At 41.0% G+C, this 19,001-nt stretch overlaps 1 protein-coding gene and 1 long non-coding RNA gene across 2 annotated transcripts in view; both read left to right on the forward strand.

The window, feature by feature from the left end:
- The window catches only part of LOC128078020 (uncharacterized), a 173,673-nt gene that overhangs the window by 42,591 nt on the left and 112,081 nt on the right, over nt 1-19,001 (forward strand). The window lies entirely within an intron of this gene.
- On the forward strand, nt 4,514-16,116 carry LRIT1 (leucine rich repeat, Ig-like and transmembrane domains 1). The gene is made up of 4 exons (XM_052677800.1): nt 4,514-4,635; nt 7,045-7,511; nt 10,846-11,151; nt 14,230-16,116. The coding sequence occupies exons 1-4, from the start codon at nt 4,514-4,516 to the stop codon at nt 15,213-15,215; spliced, it is 1,881 nt and encodes a 626-aa protein (XP_052533760.1). The 3' UTR covers nt 15,216-16,116.

The following is a 19,001-nucleotide window of genomic DNA, read 5'->3' on the forward strand; positions in this document are numbered from 1 at the left end:
CCTATTGTACTCTTTTTACCAATCAGGTGAAGCCTAACATGATTGTATTTATGGCTTGAAACTTAACCCATCATTTGCACTGGAGATGTATATATGAAGTCTTTCTCTTGTTTACAAGCAAGTCAATTGTGTTAACTAAACTGGTGAAGTACATAGCATTAGCATCTGTTAATGCATGCTTTGTTTCTTTCTCTTTTTTTATTATAAATTAATTTTAATTCTATTGCTCATGGTATTTAGTTGTAATTTAAGATGTTTCAGTCATGAGGCAAAATTGAGCATGGTGAAAACAAATCTTACCATACAGTCACTGGCTACTATCTACAAGGTTATTATTACAGAGCTCCAGTGAAAGGAAACCACTTTGTCTGATGCACTGAAGACATTAGAGACAGGAGGTTAATTATGTTGAATTGCCTTTTCGAGTAGAATTTAACTTCAGTGGGAAGAGAGGTGTTTCAGCCGATGTTGCTAATATTGATGTGAGAGAGTATCTGGGAAGGAAGGCATGTTGACCAATGAGTGCACTAAAAAAGCAAATGAGCTTGATCTTGGCTTGGAGATTATTAAGGGAATTGAGAAATCATTAAATCTAAAAATGGGACCTAATGGAAGTTGATGAGAAAACAACTGTGGATGTTTAACGAGCACTGCATCACATTTCCATCTCTTCAGAAATAAGAAATGAAATATTTGAATTTCTTTTTGAGGAACAGGAAATAGTATATGAAAATAGCATAGGGAAAAATAATCCTTTGTCCATCCTCTCAGTAAGTGATTTCTACAAGCCTTAATTAATTACCAGAGTTACTTGTGGAACAAGCTTATGCAAAACTATGGCACCATAAAATGCCTGTTTGATAGTTGGCCCCAAAATGCATCTAGATTATCTTGAAACTCTGAGACGTATTAAAAAATTGCCAGCATAATTTCATTTTTCTGAAGAGGTTGCAGATGGAATTATACCCTTTACCCTTAAGAGAGAAATAGCAATATATTTATTGATATAATATGGTGATTTAACAAAACTTTATTATAAACAAGACAAGTTTAACAAGATTTGAGATAGCAGGGTGCACCTGATTATTTACTAAAGCATCAAGGAACATTTAATTATAAATTACATAAAGAGCATAACATAGAAGACATTATGTACTATACAAAAGTAGAAAGAAAACCCATTCAGACAGCATTACACCAAGGACAGCCTTTGGAACTGATGACATTATACTGAGAATAGTCTCCTGTTGAGTCTCAAGGGTTTGGAATGGAGTTCCTTTTGCCTTCTGGACTCTGGAGAGTCTAGAAGCTACTGAATCCTGTTCCATTCCTGGACTTAAGAATGAACCCTCTGCTTTTTCCAGATCCCTCCACAGAGGACTCTGGATGCAGCCAAATCCACCCTCAGTCTCAAATTTTCCCCAGCCTTGGTCAGTGCTTTGCTTAGCTAGGTTTTCCCACTAAAACATCATTAGCAAATTACTTGCAAATTGTCAAGAAGCTAGGTATTAATCACCTGCCAAAGATCTTTTATAGCAAGAGATTTCTTACTTGGTAGACCCACCTTTCTGAGCATCTCTCAAGAGGAGGTCCTATTGCGCATCCCACTTCCATGCAGGAAGAGTTTACAAGTCTCTTGGGCTGTTTACTATTTGTGGAGCAAGATAACTGACTCATAGCCATATTGCATATGAACTGCAGTTTTGAGCTAGAAGTGAAGGGGAACACGCTGTCAGAATAACACTGCATGAAAACAAATATACACCAAAACTAGTTAGCAATCTAGATCTACTGATCTACTAGTTAGATCAGTGTCTTGTTCTGCTGCTATAATATACTTCTTAACTTTCAGGTAGTTTCATGTAAGAACAGATATGCTGTTGCTTCACTTTTCTGTCTTTATACTAGAAAGTAAAAAACTAGATCCACACATCCACAACAAGTAGGAGAGCAAGGTGGCAATGAGGTTGCAGTGAAGACACGAGGGCAGTTGCACCACATAGCCTTTTGCACCCAGCTTACCTGAGGAGCTATGCTACCTATATTTCCTGTTTCCAATGGGAGCAGAGACCAGCTTCGGCAACTGGCTATCCATGTTACATTTGCTCTAGAAGACCCTGGCCATCTTGAAAGCTTCCAAGGATTAGTCTAGTTATGGATTTGAGCTGGCTGCGCAAGATTGGATTGCATGAATGCTTTCCTTCCATGGGATTGTAAAGATTTGAAGACTAGAAAGGATCTATAGAGATCTGCATGGCTGGCTTTGGCTTGTCATGCTTTTTCTATCTGCAGAAAAGCATGAAACAGTTTGGAGTTTTGAAAAATAATGTCCACATCAGCTCAGCTCTTCAAAATACATCTGTCTCTCATAGCGCTCTCAGACAGAAGCATTACATGATGAAATACCTTTTTTTTTTTTTTTTTTTTTTTTTTTGTTGTTGTTGTTGTTTTAATTTGAATTTTAATTTTTCTTTAAAACTCCAAAATGTCTTTTGGATGGGATTGTTCCTATTTCCTCCTTGGCATCATGACAGTTCATGTGATGTGACACTTCTATACTCTGCAGAAGGGCAGTTGTAGGTACAACTATGCTTTTAAAAAGGTGCAGAGCTGTAGTTCTCTCCCTGAGAAATATGAATTTAGGTATAAGAGGGGGATGGAAGAATCTGTCTTGGGCATTTTTTTTCTGTACAATGTGACTATAATTAATCTAACAAAGCCTAATTTTTAGGGAGCTTTTTTGTGCTTGTAATTTCTTTGCCTCCAACCTTAGCTAAAGAACAGTGAAACTGGGAAGTGACTGGTGCTGAAAAGCCAGTAGGATGCCAGGTGATTTCTGCCTCAGCCAGCTACATTTAATCCTACACCCCAATGTCATTGGGAGAATCTGACTGTAGAGTTCCAATCGAGTTAATAAAGTCTGGGATTTTGGTAGAATTTCTTTTATTTTGTGTTGAAGTGAGGCGTCTGGGACTCTCCCCTGGATAAAAATACTGGATACGTTGGCTATCCTGAACTCCAGAAGCGTGAAAAACGTTTTCCTAAAGCATCTAAAAATGAGTTGTGCCTGGTTAATGCTCTATTGCTAGCTTTTCAGCTCTGTTCCATCACTCCTCACTTCTGTTAACATTTTTTAACCTGTGCTTTATGTTTTCTGTAAGACACAGGTGTGCCAAAGCTATTATGAAGCAGGCAACCATACTGGTGAGTGTGCGAGTAACAATCAAATGAGGCTGAATGTAATCACCTACAAATTCCAACAAAGATTTTTGCTTTTAAAGGAATGTTTCACATTTGGGGTGTATTTGGTATGCATACTTTCACGCTCACCAGAAAATAGTAGCCCTTGTAAGAATGAGATGTCCTGGTTTATATGAATTAAATTTTGCTCCTATCTCAAAGAGCAACTGCTTAAGCTTTACTTTGTGCTTATATAGTCTCCACTTTTCTCTCATATATTTGAGTTCTTTGGAGTGCTGAAAACATGTGTTGTTTCAAATCAGCTTTGCAGTTACGGCTGCCCTTTTGAATGGATGAGAAACTATTGTCTTCGAGGGGAGTGAACAAAAGTAGTTTTTCTCAGTGTTTCTGAAGCTTTGTCATGGCTCTGCTTCAGGTGGTGCTCTCCCAGGTGGTGCCTTATCCAGGCTGTGTTGTGTCAGCAAGTGAGAGCACAGTGCTTGGTTCTGCAGGCCTACAAGAAACTTGTGTGCATTTACTGGGTTATTTAGTGCTTGTTAATATCAGGAGTGATTCCAAGAGCTCAGTAAATGTTGAAGAGAAAGCCACCTAAGAGTTAAAAAAACAAAACAAAACTAAACCCAAAAAACAGCTTTTAACAGTATCACTATGTATTTTCAATATTCTGCAGGAGGCTTACATTCCAGTAGCATAAGATACTATTTTTATCATATCATAGAGTCATAGAATATCCTGGGTTGAAAAGGACCACAATGATCATCTGGTTCCAACCCTCTGCTCTTTGCAGGGTCGCCAACCAGCAGACCAGGCTGCCCAGAGCCACATCCAGCCTGGTCTTGAATGCCTCCAGGGATGGGGCATCCACAGCCTCCTTGGGCAACCTGTTCCAGTGCCTCACCACCCTCTGGGTGAAAAACTTCCTCCTAAAAGCATTTCCAAAGTCTCTGAGAAAGCACTCTATTACTAATTCCTGGTCAGATAAGAGTTATGCACGTCCCCCCAAAATATGTTTGTTTTTTTCTCACACGAGAGCCACATATTTCCTGAGGAGTGGATCTGGGGCTCCCAGAGTGAAGCGATGCTGTCTGTACGGTTCCAGGAAGCAATAAGCACCTACATGAAAATAACTCAAGTCCCCATCCTTAATCCCTGCCTATCCTTTTTATCTGATGGACTCAGTGAGGGCTGGAAGATCACAGCGTGGCTGAAAACGAAAGGGAGTTAACAAGATGTGACCAGTCAATGGCTAAAACAATAGGCGAGACCTTGCACGTTGCCTCCTGCCCAGGTGTCCTTCCATGCACAGGTAGCCATGTGGATCACCGTGAGTTTGCTCTGCTTCTTGGTGCTCGGGGGGCTGCCGTGGGCAGGCACCTCGTGCCCCTCGCAGTGCAGCTGTGCCTTCCACAGCCTCAACGAAGGGACGAAAGCCAGGTATGCTGATACTTGCTGGGGGGCTGGGGGTTTTCTTTCTTCTCTCTAAGGATGCTTTCAGAAGAAAACGTTGTGTCTAGGCTTCATGTCTTTTATTTTTCCAGTTGCTCTGCTCTCCGGCTTTATTTGCAGAGGATTAGCTTCTGAAAACACAGTAAGCTGATTTCAGAGAAAGCGTTTGGGCATCTTCTCTGTGAGAACAGCAACATAATTACTGCTGGGGCAATGGCAAAAAGGAATACAATTAAAATGTTTTTTTCTTTTTGCCTTCATGCTGAATATACCGGTTTTATTCTGTCCTGTTGGTCTGTTTTTAAAGTGTAAACTGATTTATTTTGTGGTATCAAAGCTTTCAATCCATTCTGCTTGCTTAAACAATCCTTGGGTTGGAGATTTTAGGTGAAGTAATAGACTCTGGATAACCATAAACAAAAAAAGTAAACAATAAAAATAAAATAAGACAATTCTCAGACTGGCAACTTTCAGTTGGAAAGGCAGGTAACGCTGGAAGGTTATCCACTGTGGAAAGCAGCACCATTATACAGAGATTTCACTGGAGTACCACAATAAGAAACAAAGTCGTTCTGAAAGGTTATCAGAAATTAATGATCTGACCTAATGAAATACAGGCTACATTTTTATCAGATCTGATTCACAGTAGAGGAGGTTTGTGGCAGAGAGTATCTGAATAACTCCTTTAGAAGAAATGTTTTTTCTAGACAAGATGACGGTACAGCACTGAAAGGCTGTCCTCTGTGTTTGGATCACCATCAAGTGCATCTGCTTCATCTCTTTTATGGCGGCATAGTTTTAAAACCAGAAACTGTCCCAGTGAGAAGGGTGGCAGAGCCACAAATAGTGTAGAATTTTTTAAAGGCAGCACAATAGCAGGAGAGCCTATAATTGCTCTGTAAGTGTCATAATTCCTGGTAGAATTTCCTTATAGAGACTGGAAAAAGCTGCAGTGTGATTTGGTAAGATGCATAATAAAGCAATGCTCGTTATTCTCTTAATGAGCATGGTGTCACATTTTTCTGCACTAAGATTTGTATTTTTCACTAGTAGAAGGGAGATTATCCTATAGATTTACTGTTTAGTGCTTAGCAACATAGTTTAGGGACACTATGAGAAGCATCAGAGTACAGTTTTGCTGTGATAATATCTCTGCTAGCGAATATTTTGTGTCATGTTTACACAAAACCAAATGTTTTATTGAGAGATGATCTCTGAATTTTTGTTATTTGACATATTTCTTTTCTTCCACAAAATCTCAACCCAGGACTTAATGCCAGCATAGAAGTGCTGGATGACAGAATTATATAGGGTTTTGGTTTTTTTTTTTTTTGTTATAAATTAATTGGAGGCTCTAATAATATTTAACTTCAGGAAAACTACTTGAGCAGTTCAGCCGTGTTATTTATTGTTGCAGACAATAGCAGTAGAGGAATAGTTGCTTTCAGCCAATGTCAGTCTGGTTTTGGCAGCTTTGTAATGTCCTATTTATCAATCAGGCAGCATGATAAGAAAATGGTACTTGACTGATCACATTACATTACTTGAGTTATTTGGTTTAGCATGTGGAGTGGGACATGCCAATGTAATCTGCTCTGTTTTCTGAGGTGGCTTTGCACTTTGTTAAGAACTTGCCTTTTTTCTCCTCTTGGCAAAGACAAAGTTACAGGTGTTTTTTTTTTTATACAAACACTGCAAAATGCTGCATGGGGTTTTCAGATTTGAACTCCAGGAATTAGAAATAGAAAGGAGTGATTTAGACACATGAATCTGCCTTGCTTTCAGTAAAACATTTTCTAAAGTGTTAGTTTTCTGTACTTTTGCTCTCATAAATGGTATATCTCTGTGGTGAAGTGCCCATTGCATCCCTACAGACCTTCCAGTTTCAAAGTGAAGCAGAGCTTGCTATAGAATATTACTAGTGAGTTGACCTTCTTCTCCTTCCTTCATGAGCAGAGATCCTGTGCTGTATTTGGTCTGTATTACTTTATCCCACCCCAACTTTCATCAAACAATTAAGGCTTCTTTTTACATGACCTTTAATGTTTGCCTTATTGATCCTTTTATTTTAAAGTGCACTAGCATCTTCTGCTGTCTGTAGTAAGGAACATAAGAACCTAAAGAGAAAAAAGCAGGAACACAATATGTGTCAGACTCAGATTCATACCACTTCAGGAAAGTGCAATCTCTGCTGTCAATAAATGTATGTATGTATGAATTAGTGCAAGCCAAATGTACTTAAGGTGATGTGGAAATCAGCAGCAAGAAAGAAATGACAAGAATGAAGCTTTTGAAAAAAGAAAGGCGGATAAAATATTGTACTAAAATTGTCAAAATGTCTCAAGTATATGTCTTCAAAAATATAAGGGCATTGCATGTGTGTTTCTTTCTCACCAGGACGGTGCTGTGTAATGACCCAGAGATGACCCTCACCCCCGTGAACATCCCTGTAGATACTTTCAAGCTTCGAATAGAGAAGACAGCCATCCGCAGGGTGCCAGGGGAAGCTTTCCACGCACTTCACAACCTGGAGTACCTCTGGTTACCTTATAACTCCCTGGCCAGCCTCAGCGGGATCACCTTCAAGGGCCTCCGCCGTTTGCTGGAGCTGAGGCTAGATGGAAATGACTTAATATCATTTCCCTGGGAAACCTTGTCTGACATGCCACAGTTAAGGCTTCTGGATTTACACAACAACGAACTTACCTCAATCCCTCCAGATGCTGCTCGTTACATCAAGAATATCACGTACCTGGACCTTTCTAGCAACAAACTGATGACTCTTCCTCAGGCTCTTATTTCTACCTGGGCCAACCTGCAAGCAGTCCCTTACTTTCCCAATGATAACTCCAAGATCATCCTAGGTAAGAGTGACTGTGATTGTGCAGTAGACAAAATGACAAGAGATCCTGATCTCATTGTAGCATTTTCACTTGCTGTGGTCACTCTGACCTGCGCAGTGCTCATTTCATGCCCTGTATGAAGTGTGCACATTAACTTACACCTTAACCAACTTGCCTTTCCACACCCAGCTTATTACACCCTGACCTTTATCAGATTTGAGTCTTTCTTACAGAAAACAGTTACTCCTCTTCAGGAGCTTTTTATATATGAGCACTGCCACTTTTGTTGAACATACAAACATGTTTAGAGCTCCACATCTTTCAAGTGTTTCCTACTAACAGCTGGCATGGAGTTGATTAGTTTTAAGCAGCATTAAATAAAAAGATGGATTCTTCGTCCAAGTTAAAAAGGAGTAAACCTGCTGCTGAGTATAAAATCTGGGTCAGAACAGCCAGTTTGTCCTAGTATGTGCCTCTTAAGAGTCTCATTTATCTTTCCACATAGAATTAAAACCTTCGTTTCCAAAGAGCCATTAATATAACGCTGCCTCCAAGGGTGAGAATCCACTTCTTGGTGGCATTTCTATGCTCCTCAGAAGTATGGTCCAGGTCAATAGTACATTTTTGTGTCAGAGAATATATTACAGACCACTGTTTTAATTACTCCAAATTGTGATATACTCAGATAAGGTTCTGAGTACACTTATCATGGGATTACTGCTTAGCCTTTTAGCCATAGTATGCTGGTTCAAATCCTCAGCAGGTTGATGATGTTTCAGAGTTGTTGCCATCTGCTGTCTTTATTTGTTATGAACTGACATAGCTCCACTGGCTCTTTGCTCTTTGGGATGTGTGCATCTCCAGGTATTGTGTCTACAACCACGGGTGTGAATTCAGGCACTTGATGGTAATCTAATCGGAAACATTTTCTCTCACTCTGGGAAGTGTTTAGCAAAATCTGCTCTTGTTCTCTGGATAAATTTAGGGGAGATACAATTTTTAAAACCAGCTGTCAGTGGAAAGAGACACTGAACTTTAAAAAGAATCCAATTGCCACATAAATAACTTCTAGTGTTCTTAGCAGGTGTTAAGGTTTGATTAGGAAAGGAGCAGGTGTTTCCCCATCCTGTTTTGACAGGTGTGACATCAAGTTCTTCAAGCCCCGTGTTTGGGATTGCCCATTTTGTTTGTGGCAAGATGAGACACTGCTGAGATCGTTTTCTTTTCTTTCTTTATTTTTCAGAAGAAAGTTGCCTGTAAAAGCATTCTTCTGTTCAATATGGAATTGCATGTATTGTCAGGAAGAGGTTATTTTTCTGCTCATAGCCAACCTGAGTGTTTGCATAAGCAGCTGCACACAGGTTGCCTGTTCTGGGATTCTGAAAAATTCATGTGAGCAAATGAGTATAGTGCTAGCATTCATATGGTGTACAGGCATGCCACCTCCTAGCTCCTATTCTGCTGACATCCACGGAGAAACTCTTTGCAGAAGCAAAATGAGAGTAGACAGCTGCATGTCTCTATTTTGCTCTGCTGTTTCGTATGTTTCATGTCACTGTTTCATGTGGAAGCACAGAAAAATCCAAGAACGGCAAAGAATTAGCTCAGTCCCTTCCCTTGTCTACACTGCATCATTGTGAATCCTCTTCAGGGCCCTTGCTTGTTCGTTGCTTCAAGAAAAAGTGGTTTCAGCAATAGCTTTCTGGCTGATAGTCTGTGTCAAGACTGCAAGATTCTGAGTGTGAAGATTGCCCATGTGACCTGCCTGTGAAAGAGAAAAAGCAGATCTCAGAGTTAATAATGAAAAGTGTCATGAAGGATGGCTCTACTGATTATTTAATCTATGATGAGTCTGTGCAGGAACTAAAGTGGCAATGCAAAGAGTTAAAGCTGTTTTTTTTTTTTTTTTTCCAGAATATCTAGAATAAATTGTAATCTAGTACATGAAGTCAGAAGTAAGAAGATAGCAAAAATGCCATAAAATAACACAGCTGAGATCTTAATTTTCATTCTTTCTTTATTCTCCTTTTATATATTTTAATTAATAAGTGGTGCACCCCTGCCAAGACTCCCTTTCAAGCCTATGGAGGATGGTGTGCAGTGGTCTCAGCGAGATACTTTTTCAGCCATATTTTTAAAACAGTTCATTTGGGGCATCAGGGTCTTTTGATGCACTTTGTGTTCCAGCTGACTCTAGCAAATTCAAGCAGTCCCTTGATGCTCATGGAGCCTTGTGCTGCACACGCTGTGCTTGTGCCAAGTGTTGGCTCATGCTAAAAAGCCGCAGCTTGCGTGACTTGCTGCTGTGCTCCAGGGGCCAGCAGTAGCAGCACTGCTGTGTGGGCAGATGTTTCTGCTTGCTGGGAATCAGGGGATAGCGGTGCTCCTTGCTTTCAGGCTGCTGCCAAGCCCTGAGCCCTGTCCTTGGGCTGCCTGCTGAAAAGAGAGGGTGAAGCCCCTTCGCAGACAAGTCTGGGACACTGAGCTCCTGTCTTAGTCTTCAACCGCATACTTGGATTTAGTTTAAAATCCCCAGTGGCTGTGCTGCTAGCTAAAGCCATTAAAGACCAGAAACTGTTTGTAGGACAGGCAAATGTGAATATTTTTGAGTGAGATGACAAGCAGATTTAGTCAGAATGCAGCAGCTTCTATTCGTGCCTGTGCATTGCTCCAGATCTGATTTTGCTTTTTCAGTACCATCTTCACAAATCTATTTTTAATGGGTAATATCTTTTCTTTTTTCAGAATTCGAGTTCAGTATGCAACACTGACAGAGCAGAAAAGCAGAAAAAGAGAAATGTTCTGGGACAGTGAAGCAGGAGTGTTTTCTTTAATATCTCTCTTCCTATGTGCATATTCTTCATACAGGTGCTGTCTAATAGATGTGTGTGGCCTACTGTAGGCCTGATTGTCAGCCTATAGCTGGCTAATAATTTTAAAGATCACTGGCAAGAAGAATTTCGTAGCCTATGTCTTATTAGGAAAATGAAAACAAATAACCAACTCACTCCCATAACTATTTTTTCTAAAGTATATAACAAACTATTTGTTTTGCTTGATTATACGCATAAATAGTGACGTGTTCTTGGCACAAATTACCTTGCATTGAACTTCATGAGTGTGATTTAATGTCCAGGTTTTGAGATACATGAGCAAACCCAATTTTCTTCCTGCTACTCACCAGTATTGTGAGACACTTCAACCTCAGCCAACAGCAGCAGAGCTATGATCCCCATGCATATCCTTTTTGAGGGGCAGACTGGGAATCAGTTTGTTCTGCTGAAAAACAGGAAACAAAATTGGCAGAAACAAAAATACCATTGGAGTGACTGAGTGCTCTGGTTTCTTTTGACAGGTTTGCAAGACAATCCTTGGGTGTGTGACTGCAGTCTGTATGAAATGGTCCATTTCCTGAATTTCCAGTCTCCCAACATAGCGTTCATTGAGCCCAGGCTGAAATGCTTCACCCCTCGCAGCCTTGCAGGAGTCTTCTTCAGCCAAGTTGAGCTAAGGAAGTGTCAAAGCCCTGTTGTACATACGTCTGTAGCCAAAGTAAAGACCATCCTGGGCAGCACTGTGCTACTGCGATGTGGGACAACGGGGGTGCCCATTCCTGAGCTCAGCTGGAGAAGGGCTGACGGTGCTCCACTAAATGGCACAGGTACATTTAAACTTAAGCTTTTTTTTTCCCCAGTGTGGACTGGGTGAGTGAGTCCTATACCATTATTTTCTGTGGGCTGCAAAGCATATGGAAGCTTATATGGAAGTAGCAACTTCCCACCGACAGAAGACCCAAAAAAAGAAATGGGTGCAACATCAGGATTCACTGTAACTCATTATAGAATCATAGAATGGTTTCATTGGAAAGGACCTCAGAGATCACCTAGTTCCAGCTCCTCTACAATGGCGGAGTTGCCAGCCACTAACTCAGGCAATAGATCAGCTCTCCCAGAGTTGCATCATCCAGTCTGGCCTTGAACGCCTCCACGGCTGAGGCATCCACAACCTCTCTGGGCAGCCTGTGCCAGAGCCTCATTTTTTCAGCCTCTCAGTGAAAAATTCCTCCCTGATATCTAATCTAGATCTTCCCTCTTTTAGTTTACAACCATTGCCCCTTGCCTTATCACTATCTACCCATGAACAAAGTCAATTTATCTCCTGTCTGTAAGCTGTCTTTAAGTACTGGCAGGCCACAGTGAAGTCTTCCTGCAGCCTTCTCTTTGCCAGGCTGAAAAAGTACAGCTCCCTCAGCCTGTCTTCACAGCAGAGATGCTGCAGCCCTTTGAGCATCTTCACGGCTCTTTTCTGGACCTGATCCGAATGCTGTCTTTTCTGTGCTGGGAGACACAGTATACCAGAAGGGGCCTCGTGAGGGTAGAGCAGAGTGGGACAATCACATCCATGTCCCTGCTGCCACCCCTCTTCTGATGCAGCCCAGGGTGCTGTTGGCCTTCCACGCTGCTAGTGTACACTGCTGGCTCCTGCCATGTTTTCCATCTACCAGGACCCCCAGGTCCTTCTTGGCAGAGATGCTCTTAAGGAGTACAGTAGTGTGTGTAATTCACTATAGCACTGAAATTTTCTGTAGGCTGTAAAATTGATGTAAATATCATCAGATAAATACATGCTATCATTTTTTGTTTTGTTTCACAATTGTGCTGGTGGTGAGGTGACTTGAAGGGTTTTTTGCAAATTTGTTGGAGCTAAAGAAATGAGATATGTCCAGCTGTAGCAAGAGACTGTGTTAATTTAGTTAGCTACTCAGTCACTGAAAAGGATTCTCACTGACTTTTTTATGGGCCTTTAAGAGTAAGTGTGAGCTACTATTAATAATTAGGGAACATCTCTGGAAGAGAGATGTCAGCTGGAATTCAGATCTTCTGTGGTAAAGAAGGGAGACTGCAAACATGCAACATTAAGGCATGGATAGATTAAAAATAATAATTTTTAAAAAGCACTGAACCACTGAGGAATACAATACTCCAGTAAAAATGCCGTGCTCCCAATGGTTCACTTATGAAGGACTGATGAAGTCTCTTAGAAAAATGCTCTTTAGGTGATATAGTGACCAACTTCCTCTCCTGTGCATAGCCTGCTTAGGGAGGGAGTCTTTGAATAGCTTCTGCCTTTGTGAACAATCATATTTTCATTTCCATTCTGACTGACTGGATGCAGAATTGCAATGTGAGTTGGTCCTTCAATGTGCGGGGAATTTATGAAACAAACCATTGCTATATTCAGGGCAGTTGCTCTGAGTTTTTTAAGGTTTTAGCTCAGAACCTGAACCTTCATTTCTTTTCTAACCCCCCCCAGGTGGTACTGTCTCCTGGGCCTGATTGGAAAGTGTGGGGTCTCAACTACAAAAGGTTACTATAGCAGTGCATACAGAGGAACGAGCATTTCTCTTCTCAGCAGTGGAACCACTTGTAATAAGTAAACTTTTGGGGGGACCTTCACAAGCTATTCCTCTGCTGTGCATGATGTACAGGTTGTAGCAGAGCCTCTCCTTATAATGATGTCTATCCTAGTGCTGTGAACACTTCTCATACATTTGAAAGAGAGTCACAACAAAAAATAAAACAGAGGGTGCTTTCCTGAAAATGTATGGTGAGTTTACATTGAGTTACAACTGAGAATGATGGATTTTGTGCCCCATCAAAGCAGACTTGAGCATCTTTTAGTAAAAAGTTGGCTGAAAATATGCATTATTTCTCAACAGTGGCAGCTCTAGTTGTTGTTATATCACTGAAATAGTGGTGTTCTGAGTACATAAGGGTGAGAAATAGCTCAGTGTCTACATGAATGGGGAAAGGCCATAGAAAGACTGGTAGCTTTGTTTTTCCTAGTATTTCAATTCAGTAAAAAATTAAATGGAAAAGGTATGTTTTGCTGCTATTCCATTTCATTGCTGTTGAAATGTGCCTTGGTTGCCAAGGCTGGATCCTGACCCATGTGGGCTGGAGAAATTTTCATCCTGTCTTACCTTTGCCTTTCAAATATCTTCTTTGTTTACCTTCAAATGGAGAGGCATTACATGCTCATCCTAAGGAGGCTGGTTAAATGATGGAGAAGGTGCTTTATCCCCATTCTCTTTTTTTCTGCCTAAATAGAAAAATTTAAAAAATGCTGGTTTTTAGCCTCTTGGCAAAAGAAACGAGAAAGTCAACACTCAGCTACATACATGTTGCTTAGTGGAGCTGTCTGCTTTGATAAGTGATCAGACTTCCCTATGTTTGACTTGATGTAAAAACCTGCCCTAATTTCACAGTAATAGGAAAATCATTTTTCGGCTTTGCTCCATATATTCTATACTAATCCATGTGTTATTGTTGAAGAAAATCTCCACCATTTTTATTTTCTGTGTTTCTGAGAAGTGCATTCAGTGTTCAACTAGGTTGTGTTACAGCCCACTCCTGCTGCTGCTTTAAATATTGTACCTGCATATGTGAATTTTTTTTTTTTAATGGAGGAAAATTCCCTGTTTAGTTTGCAAGTTGTGTATCAAATGGAGGGAAATAGCATGAAATGCTTCACATCCATTTGTTCTGAGGCAGACTGAATCCTAACGTAACTTCATTTTAGTGTTAATGTCATTTTCTTGAAATTACTTTAATGTTATAACATACTTGGTGGCAAAAATAAACAATTTTGCTGTCTCTGGCAGATGTTCTGTTGATTGAGACCTAATAGTTCACAAAACACACTATTAATTCTGTATTACATTCTTCCTTCTTTGCAGTGCACCAAGAGATCTCTAGTGATGGGATGAGCTGGTCTATCCTGGGCCTTCCTGTAGTCTCTTACCTTGACTCTGGAGAGTACATTTGTAAAGCAAAGAATTTCCTGGGGGCAACAGAAGCATTCATATCCCTAATCATCATGGACTCAGAAAGCACGGATGACCCCAACTCCAGCGCCAAAGGCACGTGGAGTGGGAAGGCAAGCGGGATGGAGGCAGCTGCTTACAATGACAAGTTAGTGGCAAGGTATGTTATCACCACCTCCACCATGCCTACCTTAGGGGCTGGAGCAGGAACAGGAGAGGATCTCCTCATCCCAGCTGGAGCACAAGATAGCAACCCCCAAAACCTACTGGTGAGCCCACCTACTGGTCAGCAGGAGCCAGAGCGGATTGTGAGATCTGTCAGGGTGATAGGAGATACTGACCAGAGTGTCACCCTGGCCTGGAAGGCCCCTCTGGCGAAGAACACGACAGTGTTCAGTGTCCTCTACGCTGTCTTTGGAGAGAGAGACATGCGTCGGATCAATGTGGAACCAGGGAAGACCAAGGTCAGCATTTATGGGCTGCTACCAAAGACCAAATACATAGTGTGCGTCTGTGTGAAAGGGCTGATCCCTAGGAAGGAGCAGTGCATCATATTTTCCACAGATGAAGTTGCTAGTGCAGGAGGGACCCAGAAACTCATCAACGTGGTTGTCATCAGTGTGGCTTGTGTCATTGCCGTTCCTCTGACGCTGGTGGTCTGCTGCGGAGCACTGAAGAGACGCTGCAAAAAGTGCTTTGTGAGGAAACCCAAGGAAATTCAGGAGTCCTATGTCACCTTTGAAAGTCTTTCTCCTGGGGCCAAGGTGAAAGGAGTGGAAGGAGAATACTTAACTAGACATACCCCCGATGAGTCTAACAGGCTCCTCTCTGCCCGATCCAGTGTGGACTCCGAAGCAATACCAAAGATAGAGGGGCAACCAAATGAATACTTTTGCTGATGGTTACTAGGCTGGTCATTGCTTGTTAGATGGAAAGCGTGTGGCTGTATATATGACTGTGCTCCAACACTGCATGCCATTGTGTCAATGCATGTGTCTCAGACGTATTCTGGAGGAGGATGCAAGAAAGTAGAAGATGCCCAGACTTTATAGGAATGTGTTGTTTGACCAGCTGGGGTTTGATGTTTTGTACTCAATCAAAATCTTCTTTGCTAACGGTCTCATTCTCTTGGACCATTCTTATTTTCATAAAATGATGCATGCACACTGAGTGTGAGGACATTAAGCAACACTTTTGAGCATGCTCTGCTCAGTGCTGTTTAGTACCTGCTCTGAAATATGCTAAGTGTTTTATTTGCAGCTCTTTTATGGTTCTTTGGTTTACAAATCGGGGAGTACTTGATAATTTTAGTACAAATACCTGTGAATGTGAAGATAGAGTCTTACCTTTTATGCACCACATATTTGCGTGAAACAGGCAAATTCATACTTAACAGATAGCTAAATACGACTGTTTGTAGTACATCTAACAACAGTTTTATATTCTCAGTTCAAAGAAATGTGCAAAGAGATATGACTCGAGACAAAAACAATCGACTCCTAAGAACATGTAAGAGAGTAAGTTTGAGAATGGCATTTTGACCCTAACCACTGTTCTTCTTATCACACAATTGAAAAACACTATCATGCAGACCTTTCAGTATCAGACCTAGCTGTTATTTTCTAGCAGTGTTGTAATTAGTACAGTATGATTTGTATCAGCTATGCTACTTAAAAATCATACAGTAGCCTCTTCTGCAAATTATGTGTGGCATTGTTATGTTTTGTACTGCAAAACCTACATTAGATAGTTCTCTAAAAATCTCCCAGAGCAGCCCTGTCATTGCTCCTGGCTGTAATGGTAAAACTGTAGTGAAGATCAGAGGGCTTAGCTGGGCGCTTGTGGTTCAGCCTTGCTCTGTGTAGAGCAGAGGTGTGTACTGCTGACTGGGCACACTGCTGCAGTACTTCTGCTGTGGCAGCAATGGTGGCAAAGGCTCCATGCTGATATTTGGGTTTCAAACATTTTGCAAGTTTGAGAACAAAAGAAGAAAAAAAGCTAATATTTGTCTAAATGTATTCTACTAACCACGGTTTGCTGATCAGTTATTTGTTACTCAAGTCCTGCAATTCTGCAGGAATTTGGATCTGAATACTTATCACAAAGCACTTCTTAGCTGTGTAATTTTTCACTCCTGTCCTTTAGGTTGTAATACTGTATATAATGGCTTTCTGTACATAATAAATATAAAGAAAATACTGATGTTGATGTATATAAAGAAAATACAGACGTTGAATGGGAGGGAACTAACCGAGCTGAAATGATAACTGGTGAAGCCTCAGTCTTTTGGAATCGATTTGAAACGTATGCTTGTAAATGTCCTGGAAAGATCTCCACTCACATTCTGGATGTGTACATACAATGTGGATTTGCAAAATTCAGTACTTGGAATAATGCTCTGTATTTTGCAAGCCCTTCTTGTCCTGAAGGATTTCTGTGATGTCAGACTACTTGACCTGATAGAAAAAAAACCCAAGTCATTTGATCTCAGCATAAATGCTAGTAACAGAGAGCACGCTAAATGGTTTCTAATATGGCTCCCTGTCCTCCTTACATTCATGAGAAGGAACTTCTCTTGCACTGGGAGAATTTTTCAGTCCCTCTATATAGCAATTCATGCTGCTGCATAGATTTTTATGTTTACAAATAACCTTTTTCAAAATGTATTTTAACACGATAGATCAATTGATGAAATAGGTAGTACCTAATAGATTATTTATTTATACATTTATTTTTCCCAGGATTGATTTCAAGTCTCATTCTTCAAGGTGGATTAAAAATGTTGTTCCAGTAGCAGTTTTTTGTATGGGTTGAAAGGATTGTTGTTTTTTTCAACCCAATTCCTGCCCTCATCTGTAGTGGTGTTGCTTCGGGCTGTGCAGAAATCAGCAAGGAGCCCAGCCTAGCACGGGTGGCTAATTTTTAGTATTGAAAAATCAAGGCTGTCCTGAAGCTCTCCTGCCGTGAATGGAGTGGCCCTGCTGCCCAAGGGCTTTCCCACAAGTGTGGTTTGCAGCCATCTGGGAGTGAGATGTATTTACCTTTCAGCTGCCTGAAGGCAGGAGCAGGGTAATTTGCCACACGTAGTCCTGGCTAAGAACAGCCCTTATCCACTCCAGGGCAACCACAGTGATAAAGGCACTGGTTGGGTTAGTCCCATCAGTCCTTACCCGTGGGGATGGGAAGGACAGGTCATCTCATGGCCTTCCTTGTGGATGTGTTAAGCTTTAGACTCTACTGGATATTTTTGCACTTGGAATAAATAGCAATCCCAAGTAGAATAAATGTGATTTTCCATTTCTATTTCCTATGGTGATTCTCACTGTCCTGTAGGTGATGCAAAATGCTTAAGCAGCTCAGCTGCTGCTCCAAAACCAGAATATCTGGTACCAGACTGGTTATTCACACAAGGTAGGCAATAGATTGCAACATGTGTAAGCCCTGTGTTCTGCGGTGTCTTGCTAAACTGTATGTGGAATTTCAAACTGTTACAAGTAAACTGATTTTCTGCAGAATGGATGGCTGGCAGATTTCAAAACTGTGAATGGGATCTGCAGTTGTATGAGGCAAGTGAAAATGCAAATAAAAACCTCATCGCACTTTTCTGTTTCTTTACCCATGGGTGTTAGGGACCTCTTTCCTCTTTCAGCAGGATCAGTGTAGGTGAGTGATGATCTCTGGTCACTGCACGCCGAACAGAGCTGGCTCAGAGCTCATGCCTGGGAACAGCTTCTTACTTGGTTAGGGTCAGTCCTTGGACAGAATTGCTGTAAGGACAGTTTCCGTGCTCTCCCCTTTCTCCCCCCCCCTCCTATCCTCACTTTAATGTTTTGGTTTTCTTGATGCAGAAGTGAAATATGAAGGATAAGGTGTCAAAAAGAACATGATAGTGTTTTAAAAATGGATCCAAATAGCTCTGAATTGCACTGAAAAAACTGGTTTTAATCAAAAGACTCTTGAGAAGAGCAGCGATCAAAATGAAAGAAGTAAGCAGAATATAAAGGAAAAAATATGACAAAAGTGATTAAAAAGGAGTACTGCAAGTAATTGAAGTGCATTGGAAGAAAGGTAAAAAAAGTAGGTTAAGGCTTTGAAAAATGGTTTTGCAAACATGTTCAGAAGTGCCCAGGTTGTCTGATGAGCAGATCCAGAAGAAGAATAGTATGTGCTCTGAACTACAAAGTCTCTGCAAATGTTTTCAATGGAACATATGCATAAAAATTCCACAGGTGCAGAATAATGTCCTGGCTGATAACCACTTCATTTCCATACAGTGATTTAAATGTATTGGAAGGCTGGTGGCCTCCTTGCCTGCCCCTTGTGGGACCTGCTAGGGTCAGTGATGTGTCAGGAATCCCAGAGGGATGCTGTCAGTGTTGTTGGGTTACTGAGAAAATGGGGAAAGTTTTGCAGGTTTGTACAGCTGCTGTTGAAGATTCATGAAAGAATTTACCTCTTCTTTTTCACATCACTGTCCTCTTTTCAAAAGCTGCTTTTCCAGCCCTGTGCCATTTGGTGTTAGATGCACCATGTCTGAAATAACTAACTGCAGCCTTCACCTCATTTGCCCTCCCTAGCAGGGATTTCTAGCTGTGATAACCCTGGTAAAGGGCCTCTAATTGTAAAGCATTGGCCTTAACTTGGTTTCTTACAGATGCATGTGCCCATCATTTCAATACAACTAT

The sequence above is a fragment of the Tympanuchus pallidicinctus genome, unplaced genomic scaffold (genome assembly GCF_026119805.1).
Source record: "Tympanuchus pallidicinctus isolate F22 unplaced genomic scaffold, pur_lepc_1.0 scaffold16, whole genome shotgun sequence".
Lineage (NCBI taxonomy): Eukaryota > Metazoa > Chordata > Aves > Galliformes > Phasianidae > Tympanuchus > Tympanuchus pallidicinctus.

Bases quoted from the DNA above. Each gene is read 5' to 3' on its own strand.
- LRIT1 (XM_052677800.1), top strand. From the start codon at position 4,514: ATGTGGATCACCGTGAGTTTGCTCTGCTTCTTGGTGCTCGGGGGGCTG. The intron at 4,636-7,044 runs GTATGCTGATAC...CTTTCTCACCAG, and splicing joins AACGAAGGGACGAAAGCCAG to GACGGTGCTGTGTAATGACC. The intron at 7,512-10,845 runs GTAAGAGTGACT...TTCTTTTGACAG, and splicing joins TAACTCCAAGATCATCCTAG to GTTTGCAAGACAATCCTTGG.